General features: G+C 38.7%; 1 protein-coding gene across 11 annotated transcripts in view; it reads right to left on the bottom strand.

Moving 5' to 3' along the window:
- Positions 1 to 15,287, bottom strand: part of GRIP1 (glutamate receptor interacting protein 1) — a 323,131-nt gene that overhangs the window by 21,907 nt on the left and 285,937 nt on the right. For all 11 annotated transcript variants that reach the window (XR_007630088.1, XM_050325337.1, XM_050325342.1 and 8 more), the window contains 5 exons: positions 14,250 to 14,436; positions 12,828 to 12,973; positions 11,115 to 11,195; positions 4,217 to 4,286; positions 3,822 to 3,967 (listed from right to left, as the gene is read on the bottom strand). Coding sequence is in view for 10 of the 11 variants with exons in the window: in XM_050325337.1 (XP_050181294.1) it covers positions 3,822 to 3,967; positions 4,217 to 4,286; positions 11,115 to 11,195; positions 12,828 to 12,973; positions 14,250 to 14,436 (630 nt within the window). In the remaining variant the exon portion in view is untranslated. The remainder of the gene's footprint in view (positions 1 to 3,821; positions 3,968 to 4,216; positions 4,287 to 11,114; positions 11,196 to 12,827; positions 12,974 to 14,249; positions 14,437 to 15,287) is intronic.

Genomic DNA, 15,287 nt, shown 5'->3' on the forward strand with positions numbered 1-15,287 from the left:
TAATTCTTAACCATATTCTACTGGATTATTTTGAAAAAATAATCTATTGTCAATTTCTTTTTTATTGCCAAAACCTGGACACAAGTCAACAGAAAAACTCACCTCATTCTATTAAGACTAAATTTTACTGTGTTTAAAATCCTTAGATCTTCTTTCCTATAATTTCAGGCTATTTTGTTACAAAATCATAGAATGACTGAAGTTGAAAGTGACCTCTGGACGCCACCTTGGCCATCTACAGCTAGTTGCCCAGGACTGTGTCTAGATGGCTCTTGGTGGCTCCAAGGGTAGAGACTCCACAACCTCTCTAGACAACCCTTGCCAGTGCTTGGTTTCTTTCAAAGTAAAAAAGTGTTTCCTGATGTTCAAACAGAACCTCCTGTGTTTCAGTTTGTGTTCATTGCCCTGGTCCTGTCATCGGGCGCCAGTGAGGAGAGCCTGGCTCTGTCTGCTTTATATCTTACCTTCAGACATTCATACATGCTAATAAGATCCCCCTGAGCTTTCTCTTCTCCGGGTTGAGTGGTCCCATCTCCCCCAGTCTTTTCTCACAGGAGAGATGCTCTAGCCCTTTCATCATCTTTGTGAATCTTTTTTGGACCTCATCCACTACATGCCCATGTCTCTCTTGTACTGGGGAGCCCAGGGACTGGCCCCAGCACTCCAGAAATCTCTCACTGATGCTGAGTAGAAGGGAAGGATCAGCTCCTTTGACCTTCCGGCCAGGCTCTGCCTATTGCAGACCAGGAGGCTGTCGGCCTTCTTTGCTGCAAGGTCACACTATTAGAGAAAAGGCAAGTGACTACTATTGTATAAAAACTGATACTCAGCTGTTTCTTGAACTGAATGGAAGGTATTTAGAATTAAAGGTAATTCAAAAGTTTTAAACCCAAACTTCCTTAAAAGAACTCTGGGAAAAGTCAAAAGTCATTATAAGATGGACAGCTGTGTTAGTAAAAGAATTCATGGTTTTGATGGACATGTTTTAAGCTTTTTGTAACAGAATTAAAAATAGCTTCTGAATACTGAATTATCAATTAAGTTGAATAATAACTCTATCAGATATTACTTCATTATATTCCGTGAAGTTATTTGAATGCTTTTGAAATTTTAGTCTCACCAAACAATCATAAGAACTAGGAAAAAAAATCCGTCACTGGCTAAGCTTAAATAAAATGCACTTCCTTAACCATATTCAACAGGTGTTGCATCATCAAGAAAGGTGCCTGTATTATACAGTGCATGCTCCTTACATATTATTAATAAAAATCACAGCAGGAGAGCAATCAACTGCAGCATCCTTGAGTTGTGAAGTAATATTTTAAAATTTAAAATGCTATATTTCTCCTCAGATCAAAATAACAAATGCTTTCTTGCTCACGTTATGATATTGGTATTCAGCCAAGATGACTGGTCTAGTGGGCAAATTTTCCTAGATCTGTGGGTAATGACATTTTGAGCAGTTCAGTGAATGTGGAAAATGTCTAGGATGCACATTCCATAAATGTTACTGAGACAAGTTCGAAAATTCATATGTTCTCGTTTCTGTTCCTGTAGACAAAAAACCTTTAGAAGGAAAAAAGATACCTGCATCACTAGCAAAGGTTTCTTCTAATACTGAACACTGTACTTAAACAGAGGTGGAGGAAGACTAATATCTTTGGAGCTACTTTGTTTCTTCCCAATTTTCAGAACATTTTGTTCTTTAGCTTCCCCCCACCCCAACTCCAATCTATTTCTTCCTTGCTATTCACATAAAGAAAATGGTACACACAGAGAATCAAAGGAGAGAAGAATTAGTGGTGTTTATTCAGCAAAAAATACTGAGATTTTCATGCCTACTTGGGGCATTGTCATCAGTGTTTTGGCACAGTTTACACCAACTGCACTTTATTGGACATGCTCTTTCCAGAAGCACCCAACTCTCAACATGGCACTGGAAGCCCCTGGCTGGCATATAGTGGGCTAGCATGCAAGCTGCCACTGTACAGCAGAAGAATGGCAGCTCTTCCTTGCTGCTGAAAGCATTTATGAAACAACCACAAATCCCCTGGGATCTAATGCTGTACTGTTTACACAGGTGTGGCATTGACATGATACAAGACTTTAACTGAAGGATGAAAAGTAACTCTCCAAGGTAATTGAAAATTTAATAGCCATTATGTCTGTTTTCTGGTTAGCTGTAGGTCAGAAAATTAATGGCAGAGTGCTATGGTGTTCTCTTCAGTGCTCTCCAGGCAGCAGCAATGTGAGCTATCCAATGTGGCCTGAATCTACTGTGAAGGCCAGTTTTGCCATGAAAGCAAAGAACGCTGATATTCAAGAAAGGGTGGTAGCCATTAGGTTAATCTGGAGATAAAATTGTCCTATTTGGGAAACTGGCAAGAAAAAAAGAGAAAAACTGCTGAAAACATATCTCCATCTGTGGAGGAAGAAATATAATAATATATATATAATATAATAAACAACCGTGGTAGTGAGTCTCATGGTTTTGAGATTTTCCACCTTTCCTTTCCTGTAATGCAATTATGGGTAATTCTTGGAAATCACATTTAATTAAAAGAGATCCTCTGTGCTGCACTGCCTCTGCTCTGTCCACTAGTCTCTTGCTCTTCAGAGCTAACATCTGACCACTACAGTGAAATGGGAAAAGAGCAGCACAGCTTGGGGAGCACATGAATGCACCACCCTGCTGCTGGCCTCACCTGCACAGTGACTCTGAGGAACACAACTCTTGAGACACAACTGTCTGCAGAATGGAGGAGGGGAGGAGTTGGAGAGACAGCAGAGGAAGGAAAAACAGAAGTGTGGGAGAAGTTACTACTTTTTCTATATGGCTCTGACTCATGCTCCTCTCTTACGGTCTTTGGTAATTTCTCTGCAGGCTTATAATGAGAGTCTTCCAGTCGAGGGGAAGAATTTGAAGGAAGGATCCTACGTACGAGGAACAGTTGAAAAAACCCTCTTGTGCAGGAAAAAAAGCAAAACTTCCTTCCTGTCAATCTTCCGCCAAATGTAGTTGCAGTTTGCTCTTCATAACATACCTGGTTTGCTCAGTTTTGCAAAGAAACTGTCAGTCAGGTATCCCTTTGGATGTATGGCCCGTGGTCAGTTTGGACAATGTCTGTCCAGGATGGACCAACTATGTGTAGCAAATCCCACCTCATCATTTGTGGGGACCTAACCACAATACCCTGCCGAGCACTGGCAGTTCCCTTTTGTTGATCAAAATTTATTTCTGAAAGCCAATTTGCACAAGGTACCAAATGCATCTGCCTTTGCTTTGTACTGATCATACAGAAAAGATGCCTGGTTTGCTTTCAAAAGCAATTAAAGGAACAGAGAGTTACAATGCAATTCTAAACACCAGTTCAACAGTTGCACCTGATTTCAAACAATAAAGTGTGGCAGGTTGTGCCTTTTTGTTGTAATACTGTATAGAGCTAAAGAGAAGTTCATGCTTTTGTGTAACACTGTAATACAAATATCAGCAGTTACAGTAGTTAAAAGCAGAGAAAATCTCAATACTCTGATAAGAAAAGATCAACTTTATATGGCTGCACATGTGGGGAACTCCTTTTCCAGAGAACTGAAAACCCCATTCTGCAGTGCAGTTCCTGCATTCCACATAGCCAGTGAGAAAATTCAAAACTTTATATACCACTAAAATTCTTTTTAGGTGACATTTTCTGATTATCATTAGCATAAAACAGACATATTTAGAAAAAAACATTTTGCTAAAATTTAAATGTAAAAGAAACCCCTATTTTCTAAAACTCCTGAAAAAACACAAGACTCTGCAATAGGCTCATTGCTAATACCGGAATTATCTTCATCTTTGCGGATCTTTAACTTTACAAGGTCCTCACAGTGCTGAAGGATCTGGACAGCATCTTCCATTGAGCAATTGTCAAGTCGAATGTTATCTATTGCAAGCAATTTATCGCCTAGTTCAAGTGTCCCAGTCCTGTGAACAAGTGAACAAGCTTACATGAAATTCTAGTAATATTAAAAGAAAGGTATCTTAGAAGGCATGAACATTATTTCAGAAAGGAGATGGATTTTTTTAAAACTATTCTTTCTTAATACGCTGGACTTTAAATTTTTAACTGTTTTTTACAAGCAAACAAAAAAAAGTAATCTCTTACAATCTCCCTCTGTTTACTTGAATCTGGCTGGCTTCACAACAGAAATAGATTTTTACAGAATGTCTTACCTGTGAGCAACGCTTCCTTTCTTGATATCAGAAATAACCAGAGGGTCCCCTGGTTTTCTGCTGGATGGAGCTGTAATAAAGAATACATACAAGCATTTGTTTTTATTTCCAGATATCTAGATGAGCTAATTATGTCCACCTGTATTATATTCCTCCCCTCCCCCTAAATTATATGTACATGTAATAAAACAAACATCAGCAACATATTAGTAGGACTGCATTACTAAGACTCAAAAATTAGAAAATTCCAGAATTACAGTGACTGGTACAAAGTAAACTTAGTCTGATGTGTCTGAATTCTGGGATAGACCAGGACTGAACCATGTGAAGATATCACAGTACAGCTCCAATGATCTATCATAAAATGCTGTGTAGCTATAACACATAAGGAAGAATTTCTGTTAGTGGAACTTTTCAGCACAAGCACTAATGATGATTCTTTGCCAGAATAGATCTTGTTTTATTATGTCCCTGACCAACAGAGCTGCTCCTGCAAAACATGAAGACTGGGCCAGCCCACGTTCTTCACATCCGCTTCTGTCCCACCCAGTGCTTAAGGCAGAGGTACAAATTTGGTAATGATTCCTAGGTGAGAAGAGATATACTTCACAATAAATGAGATGCTGTGGATAGTGGTCACACATACCACTGGGCTGATGCACAGTTATCGTGTTTGCACAGATGTAGTTTACATCACATGGATGCTTGCTTCACTCTGAGTCGTTGCTTCCTCCAAAGTAAACATGTGCCTTTTTTGTTGAGTAACCTTGTCCCCCTATACTGCTGGTGGGCCTTAAGCATCGTGGACTTTTCCCATCTTTGTACTTGGGATACCTACTAAAAGCACTGGAATTCCAGCAATGGTCAGTTTAGTAAAACCCCCCACCACTCCTCTCTTTGCATAACTAACTCATCTCTTTTTGGAAGTATCCGACTTTAATCTTCTATCTGTCCCTCATGGTTAAAAGGATGCTCTGCTCTTCAGTGCCAGTCACTGCAATTCTTTACTGACTTGTGAAAAAATATTTGACAAATTTCTGTTGGCCAGGAAATTCACTCAGCAATTTTGCTTGACTTTTGGTTGCATAGGAAGCAATTATCTACCCCAGAGGAAGACAACAACTACTGACTGCTTCCAGAGGAGTGTTTCTTGCAGTGGCTTCACTGAATGCATTGTTTTGTGGGGTTCTTCCATTTGCTGACTGAAGACTGCACTGAAGATTGGATATGCTAAGCAGTGGTCTTAGAACTTGTGGGTGATGAAAAGACACATTTTTAGACAATTGTGTGGCACATGCTGTCTACCACTGGGAAGTGTAGCCACCTGCAGCTGCTCTGGGCAGGAGGTGGTCCGTGTGGTGAACATAGGTTGACTTTTGGGACTGTTGTTAACAAAGAGCATGCTAATACTAAAACATTGCCAAGTGGTATAAGGCTCTCAGTTCTCCAGAAAGTGCTAATGGACTTTGCTCATTTAGGGTTCTTTGACTGCCCCAAGCCATTTCTGCTCCGTGTACTGAGGCCCCTGCATTCATTCACAGAAGGTACTTTTCCATTACGTTCCAATGCCTAACTGACAATCACCCAAAACGCTGCCCATATTAGAGGATCACCTACAAAATCCTAATGTCAGTTATTTTAGCAGCTCATGAATCTTTTCATTGATGGAAAATGACAATCTTCACCTACAGCAACTACAAGGTAAATTAATAGTGACGTTTCCAGCACAATATGCTAACAGACCTTGTTAACCTTAGCTGCCCTGGTCAAGAAAGACTTTGAGTGTCCAAAGGACCTGTTCAAGAACTGCTAAATAGCCACATTTCAAATGCAATGTCTTGAAAATCCAGAAGACAGACATACAGGGACTTTCAAGAATTTTCAGAAACTTGTTTGAAATAGCACGCTTTCAGGAAATGCCTGTGTTGCAATTCAGAGAACCATAACTAACTTTTTGCAAGATGTGTAATTTTCACAGCTTGTTTATCATACTTTCATGCCATGGGTCAGTTATATCCTATATAACAATTCCATGATTTTCTTGAGTTCTTCGGATTTGTTTCACCAACTAGCATCTGTTTAAAATTTTAAAGTATCACTCTGGTGAAATTTTTTTTAATTCTATGTTTTTACCCTCTGGGTTGCCTTACAAGTCTCTGAGGTTATGTGCTACCCACTCTACATTGTCTGCAGTCTAGGGTTTGAGTATTGAAATACTTTTATGAAACCGTCTTGTCAAAATATCAGCACTTAAGAAAACAGTCCATTATTGTTGCAAAAAGAAGAGACAAAGGACCATAATGGGGGAAAGAGCATAGCTCAAAGTGGAAAGCCACAGAGTACCTGTGAATGCAAAGGGTATGATATTACATACAAAGTTATCACAGTTTCAAACTGAGTAAGTGTTTACCAACAGTATTTTGTCAGTTACCCTGGGCTGTAATTGGGTCTAGTGGATGAAAGCCTTTTTGTAGGCACCAAATACATCTTTGTGTGGAATGAATTACCGCATGTTGACAAGCCCTTAATAAGAAGGTACACCACACTTTGCTTTATTAGTGTTCAATGCTCATGACATACTTACTACAAACTAGTCAAGTTGTGTTGCAGAGATAAAATCACTAATTATCTCCTCAACTTTTGTACTGTAGATCGCCACAGCCTAAGATTGCCTTCCAAATACTGGCAAACAGACGCTGTTCCCAGCAAGAAGACTAAGTACTGTTATAGTGATTTTACAGATAAGGAAAGGAAATAGAGGAACATTTAGGTCAAAGCATGACACTTATCAGTGAGCAATTTCAGACACCCATGCCTTTATATCTCACAATAGTTTGTAGAATATAACAGCTTCTATGTCCAAAGCACAGCTACTGGCATTTTTAGCAACAGCTGCAGATGCTCAGCTTTTCTGCAAGTGCGACCCCAGGATCTCAACAGTTTCTGCAGAAAATCAAGCAGCCACCTCTGGAAAATCTCCACCCCCAAAAATTACTTGTCTCAGCACAAGTCTATTGCAGAGAAAAGAAAAAACACCCTAGTTTCTCCAAGGCAACATTAAACCATCTTGACCATGAGATCACATCCTTTGTTTTTCTGCAATCCTCCACCTCATTCATAATGCAGGCTCCATCCCCTTTGTTACACAACACTGTTTCATCTCTCCTCTGAGCGCAGAGAAGCAGGAGTTCCAGGGAGAAAGCAGTATTTGACCATTTAATTAAGATACGCTTTCAATGCAAGTTTGAAGTGTTCTGTACAGCTTCAAGTCATCATTTTTATGTTTAATTTCATAATTTTTTTTTGTTGTAAGAGGCTATTAAAAACAAAGCACCTTACCACTCAGCCAGGTCCAGCCTTCTTGTTCAAGTCCCAGCTGCACCTACTTCTGATCACAGCTCAGTCTCTCTCCTCATCTGCTGTCTCCCTGTTATGGCTCTCCACTCATTTTCTCTCCTTATCCCCTTCTGCTTGTCCAACGAAGATCTCATCCTTTCTCCTCCCTGATCCAGCTGTTAGTCTATCTATGTTCAGCTTTTGTAGAGACCTTACAGAGTCTGTATGAAGAACTACAAGTGGACCAAAGAGTGCATAAGGTTGTACAGGTACTAACTACATTTAGTGTTGCAACTAAAAGGCTTATCTTAAGCAAGTTGTTTGTTCTCTCTCTTTAAATTACTGTATGATCCTAGGTCTCCATACCAGGTTTCTACCCTACTTCTACTACTACACTTCCCCTGCCTGTCCCCTGCCACTTGAAAGAAAGTTCAATGAATACAAAACCAATAAAGGAGACTACAGTATAGCTGCTAGTCAAAATGACTTAGAAAAACTGACGATTATTTCAGTGAGATTCTGATATTCTTACCAGCTTTGCAGCTTCTTATTCCTTGAGTAGTTCCATTAGCTTCAGAAAGATTATTTATGAAGCAAAGTGCTGCAGTTCATCACCAGTAAGGATATAAGAATCTTACTTAAGAAAGAAAGAAAATGAAAAAAAAAGATGTTATCTACAATTACCAGAATCTACTAATCTACTAAGTCACTTTATTGGATATCATTCAATGTATTTCAAAAAAATTAGTCTACGATAAAGCAGTCAGTTGCCTCAAAAATGTATCTTTAAAAAAAAAAAATCTATATTCCATTACATGGTCTAAAATCAATGTCACTGGCAAATAAATTGAAACAGATTTGAACACTACTAGATCTACTTGAAAGCCACCCTTCTTTTCGGGAATGGTTCTGTTATAAAACTAGGAATATTGCTTTCTATATTGTATTTTATTTTACAAATATAAAAATAAATATATATTATCAGTATCTATGATATATTATTTATGTCATGCTTTATTTGGATTACATAATTTTAAGAACTGAGACATTTTAATTGCTCTAAACAGGTAACTGGGTGTGAAAATACAATATCTGAAGCATGAAATCTATAGTCACTTGTATTTGCAAACTAGGAAATAAGGTCTTTATTGAGCATATCCATTAATTGAAAAATTAAATAGATGTTGCAGAGATAAGGGAAGGATGATAGAAGTCCAGTGTGTGTACGAAGGCAGCAGTGGGCAAGGCCCACTGTGAGGTAACTGACATGCACTATCCAAAACCCTAAATTAACATTAACAATGGTACTCAAGAATTTTCTTCTGTCTTGCTTTCTGTGGCATTTTGCTATCTATGGGGATTTTTATTATTTTTCTGTTATTTTTCTCTTGCATTAATAAATCTGAAACTAAGAAGTTTCTTCCCCTACTACATGCCTTGTTTTGCAAAGACCATGAATTAGCTTAATTGTCGTTAGTGTTATGTGTCATCTCAGATATGCCTTCAAGTACCTGGCTGTAACTCCATGCAGGCACATTTGGTGTTTATTATGAAGCAAAACATCACAAAGAAAGAAAAAATAATTCCTATTTCAGGGTGTCTGACTCCTAATAGCTGACTTAGATGTCCTGGACTTAAAACAGGTGTGCATGTTCAGGTGCCACCCAAGGTAAGGTTACGTTTCCCTTTTGACAAAAAATGTCTGTCTTGTCTCTCAGGTCAGGTAATTTCATGACTTTCTCATAAAATTCCCTAACTAAAGTGGGGATATGGAAAATAAGACAGGTGTTTCTCTGTAATGTTTTAATGGTACTTTCTCATTCACCATTAACTCCACTAACTTGAGAAGAGAGAGGATGAAACAGTTCTATAGCACTTAAACAGATCAAGTCCAAAATCTGATCATCTGATCTGATCACTTCCATCACCCGTTTAAGATTGGTCATACCAACTCTGCTACGTTTCCCTTAGTACTTGTTTTTTAAAAGAAATCATATAGCTTTCTGACAGTATCAGTAATAAATGGCACTTTAGCTAATGTGCTAAAGTGCCCTGACAAAAACTTGACAAAATGAATATAAAATGCTTATATTCTTCAAATCAGACTGCCTCATTTAGGAGTTAATTAGGTAGAATAGAGCAAAGTACTGAAAAGCAAGCATGAAATGCAGCAATTCAAGACTTCTACCAAGCAAATTCACAAACTTTCAGTTATTAGTATGAACTCTTTAAAACCAAGTAAATAATTAATTCTAGGTAGATTTCATATGCACCAAATACTATTAATAGGTAAGATTATTATATATACCAGAAAATTTAATTTAAATATTAAAGATACTGCAGTATCCAGAGAATGATAGGTCACTCTGATTATATAAAGCACTAATTTTATAAAGCACTAATTTTTGGAATTGAGTTCCTAGTCAGTAAAGTATGCAAAATTTGGAAGAGGAGTGCTAAATGCTAAATTCCAAAAACATTAGCTTTCCATTAAAAGTTTATTCCTACAGACAAAAAAAAAAAAAAGCACAATATGTCTGAATTCCAAAAAGCAACACAAATCAAATTACTAGGAAGACCCTCCTTTTTCAGTAAAAACATTTAAATAGAACAGCCTCACTCTAGCTTTTCTCATTTCCCAGTATTTTCATTTGCACAAATAAATACATGTAGACCTCATGATTTTGCTTCAAGCATCACATCACATCTGACAGAGTCTAACAATTACTCACTCAAGTGTGCAACGCAAGCAAACAGGCCTGCAGTGTCTCTAATAGTTTAAGAAAGGCTACAACCATAAAGGAATGCTAATTCGGATGACACCAGATTCTGCAGTGTCAAGCACAAGCCCATTAACTTTGATATGGATTGCTTTTCCTTCTGTCAAGGGCTGAACACAGTAAGCCAGAGTTTACATGGTCAAAATCCAGTCTTAACACAGTGTTTACTATCTGCTAACAAAATAAGTATAGAAACACTTTGATTTCAAACAACAGTAACAAATATTTTTTGAGAAACGGGCTAATGCAGAGCATTGCTACTTTCTTTATCAATCTCCAATATCCCCAGCGAAAGGGGATTTTGCTATGTGACCCACACACAGACTGCCCACTAGTTCTACAGACTGAGACTCTGGGTTCTGAAGCAGAAAACAACCATGTATGTGGATCCTCATGCCTGTGAGAATCCTTGAGCTCAGTGGGGTTTCTGTTCAAGAGCCTGTGAGAAACCATGGCAGACCTGTGCTTTGAACTTCACAGATATGTAAATACTTTTGCATGGACCTAATTCTGTTGACTTCTCTTTTTTTTAAATAAATAATTTTTATGAGAGTTAAATATGTACTATGCCTGAAGGAATAGGTCAAGCATTAGATCTGGCAAACTTCTGGCTTCATTAACTATTTGAAGGGAAGTATAACTATGTTACAGAATGGTATTTCATCAGAGAAAAAGCAGAAAAAGAAGTTTATACCAAAAGAAACACAAGTCTGTAGCCACAGAAGCTACTCTCTGCAGATTATCTCATAAACATGGTCTGAAAAATAAGCACTTTTACTTACAACTTATGGTGATGCCAAGTTCCACATTATGCTTCTTTGGTAGTTTCACATGAAATGTTCCACTGCTTGGTATAACTGATTCTATAAAAATATATGTAAAATGTTAGATTTTATAAGGCACAGCAATTCCAAGTGCATGGAACTATATGTGTAAGTTGATGAAATCACATCAGAATCACATGGTACGGATGAAACATGGGTGTTGAAGTGAAGGAGGTAGGACATAGGAAGTATGATTTATAACCCCACTGTTAATTTCACGGTAACTCAATATTTTAAAGGTTTAACTGAATTTGTGAAGATTGCACAGGCTAGAAGCCAGCTGAGACTGCAGGTTTTTAGCTCATATACAAGTTCTGCGAGCACAAGGGAAAATTTTACTGCTGGCAGATAACTTCTAATTAAAAGGACAGGAGATTGAGTTGTAAGGATTTCAGGCCTTTGTTGCTATAGGACTAACACTTTTTAAACTGTCTGCTAAGGTAACTGCCATGGATTTTACATCTAGTGGGAAGAAAAGGAATCAAAACATCAGTAATGGAGAAGTGCCTGGAGCTGACAGAGGAAAAAGCCCTCTTAAACACACTGCACTGCATTTGAGTCCTGACTTTCAGCATCACTGCTACCAAACGTTTGGCCCTTGGCCTGAAAAGGAATAACTGAAATTTACAGCTGTGGAAACATACAAACATACATGTGGCAGAGCACTCTAACCGTGAGAATGAGTCTGTTACCATGGAGCAAACTGGAGAAGCACAAACAAGTCCAGGGACTAAAATACATGTGATTTCAAGTGTATTTAAGTGACTTTCTCATTATCATGTTATCTTATTTTTTTATATTTTTTCCTATGTGTATGAATGTACATACTGTATTTGACTTTTTTTTTAACGTTATACTAGATGGATGTCTGTACACTTAAAGAATATACAGAATTACACTAGGAACCTTTGGCCTACTTTTGACATAATGTTTTATAATATCAAAAACAATAATCACACTAAATACAAAAATACAGAACATCTGACATTGTCATGACTAAAAAGGAGCTACTGTCAGATTTAAGACAAGTCTTAATAGTTTTTGCTATTCACATAGTTTGGTAGTGCACACGTAACGTGTGCTTGTTTGATATATACAGTTTGATATTTTATACATGTATTCTGTATGCTTAAACACATTACAGAATAAAGGAAAGCCATTAGTAATAATAAAGACTCACCAGCAACATTAACGATGATTCTTTCTGGCCTTTATTAATTCAGTTTCTGTTATTTTATTTAGATTGTTGGTTTGACATACTATACGTAAAATTCCTCAGAGTTTTCTGTTTATTCACCCTTTTATGATATTCTTCTGTCTAGCAATACTGTTCTTCAGTATTTGGCCTGTAGATGATTTGTCTCCACTCAGCAGAACATTTCTATCTCAGGGCAGAAAAATGTCTGGAAATATCTCAGAGGAGGGGCGGTCACCAGGTCTTACTACAGGACCTGTCATTTCTATTTTCATTCTGAAGTACACTGCAGGGCTATGTGAAATGAGAAAGCTGTCCAAAAAGACACACGTTTCAAATAAGTCACTTGCAAACTGAATGGTGCAGATGTGAGAAGAAAGCCTCCACCTTGGATGCCTAATACTTGTATACTTGCAATGTACTTCGGATTTATTCCTTCATTTTTCTTACAAGACAGAATAACAGGCCATTCATACCTGCAACATCAAATTCTATTTCCAAGGTGACCTTGTTGGTGATAGAGGAGTCTCTGAGCAGTTGATTGGCCTCATCAAATGTGCTGTCTTCTGTTGGGATACCATTTATTGACACTATTCTGTCTCCTATTTGCAGCACCCCACACCTTGGTATACAACGATACAAAACAATCATCAGATGTACATGTTACCAGAACCAGCAACATCACAGAATCACAGAATCATTTAGCAGGAAAAGACCTTTAAGATCATTGAGTCCAGCCATTTAATCCAGCATTGTCAAGACCACCACTTCTGTGTGGAATTGTCACATCTACCTCCAGGGATCATGACAATTACTTCCCTGGACAGCCTATTCCACTGCCTGACAACCCTTTTCAGTGAAGAAATTTTTCCTAATACCCAGTCTAAACCTCCTGTGTCACAACTTGAGGCTGTTTCTCTTGTACTGTCACTTGTTACCTGGGGAGAAGAGGCTGATCCCCACCTGGCTACAACCTCCTTTAGATAGTTGTAGGGAGCTATAAGGTCTCCCCCGAGCCTCCTTTTCTCCAGGCTAAACAACCCCAGCTCCCTCAGACACTTCTCATAAGACTTGTGCTCCACACCCTTCACCATCTCCGTTGCCCGTCTCTGGACATGCTCCAGCACCTTACTGTCTTTCTTCTAGAGAGGGGGCCCAAAGCTGAAGTCAGGCTTTAAGGTGTGGCCTCATCAGTACTGAGTACAGAGGGATTGATCACTGCCCTGCTGGCCACACAGTTCCTGATACAAGCCACCTGATCAAACACATTCAACAGTAACCTTGCAGGAGAACTGTGGCATAACAGCTCAACAGTCTACCCAGGCATAGAGGGGGACAGGAGCTGCTGCCCCTTCACACTAAGACTGTATCGAGCACTCCCAGTATGGGCTGTACTCTCTAGGTGCTGGGTCTCAGGAAGAGGGGTCTTCATACCCTCAGCCCACCCATGGACATCACCTCTGACCCTGGGCTGCAGGTGAAAGGGCAGCTAGTATTTGCCTGTGAAACTACTACTGTTCTCATTACATGATTAAATACATATGTAAGCATAGCAATGCAATTGAAATGCTGCAATGAAATAATTAGCAAGTCAAAACTCTGGTATTCCCTAAAATTTGATTCTATACTAAAACTGAACAGAGCTGGACATAGCCTCCCTGCCATGGCACAATTAATTATCAGTGTTTTGACATCAGTGATGTTTCTGATTTTTTTTTTTTTCTTTTTGCACGAATACAGCTTCCAGTCTCCTGGTGGAGGACTCTGGATGATAAGAACTTGCCCCACTTCCATTGAGCAAGGCCCTGCAATTTGTCACAAATTGAAAGCAACAAGCCCAAAGTACCCCGAGGAACACTCACCAAAACATACTTAGCAGTCAATTGAAAGAACCTCACCTTTCCGCCGGACTGTCAGACTCAATATAGGAAATGAGAGGTGGAGAAGACAAGGTCTCAGTAGCAAACACGCTACCCTGGAGCTGTATCCCAAACCCTACTATGGGGTCAGCTGTCAGCACTACTTCTGTGGTTTCTGTGTGGACGACCTGCCCAGCCAAACCAACAGTGCTAGAGGCTAAAGACACTATAAAACAGAGCAGACCAGGAGGAAAGACATTCATACACAGTGGAAATTTCATCGCTTTTTGAGAAAATCGATCTGTACAGTAAATCAATGACTTAATGAAACATCTCTTTTAAAGTCAATTTAGGCTAAAGTTTATAAGCAACATGTAAACAGTTATGACATATAAGAGAATAGAAAACATCTGGTTGAACGTTAGAATGCAAAAAGACAGTTCTTGTACGGAGTAAAATAAATGTGTTTGAAATCCCCACCCAAATGATCTCAGAACATCCTTGAATTTTGTTTGCATTAGGTTTGAGGAGTGGATAAGCAGAATTTTCCCAGGAGCTAAGGGAATTAGAGCACAAGCCCAGCTGTTATTCAGGCCAATTCACACGAGCTCTTTTAAACACCTCAGAGCAATGCATTGTTATTAGCAACAAAGCACATGCACCAGGCTTGTTTGCAAGAAGTAAGGACTCCTTGTTCTTTTACATGTTTACTACAAGTCAGCAATTTGTCAGGTTAACTGGATATTGTAAGGAAGGTGAACAAACCCTACGGTTTTAGCAAAAAGTGTATCTCGAGATATTGTGAGAAAAATGTTCTTTGGGGTCTCTCAAAGCCACTGGGGGACCCTTCTGCAAGAAACACAGGCAGCTACTTCTGTTCTCCTGATTTACTCCCTCTCTTTCTATGAAAGGCTGCAGTACAGAACAAATCAAGACAAAAACAACATTGAGATTCAATGCAATTACCTATGAAAGGAGAAGATTGCACCTTTGCTTCCTTGATCTCTGTTTAAATATCTATTGTGTCTTTGTTTGAATTCCCCTCCTCCCCCTGTGACAAATTACTGCCTTTTATTA

Source organism: Myiozetetes cayanensis, unplaced genomic scaffold (genome assembly GCF_022539395.1).
Source record: "Myiozetetes cayanensis isolate MyiCay16 unplaced genomic scaffold, myiCay2020 scf3, whole genome shotgun sequence".
Lineage (NCBI taxonomy): Eukaryota > Metazoa > Chordata > Aves > Passeriformes > Tyrannidae > Myiozetetes > Myiozetetes cayanensis.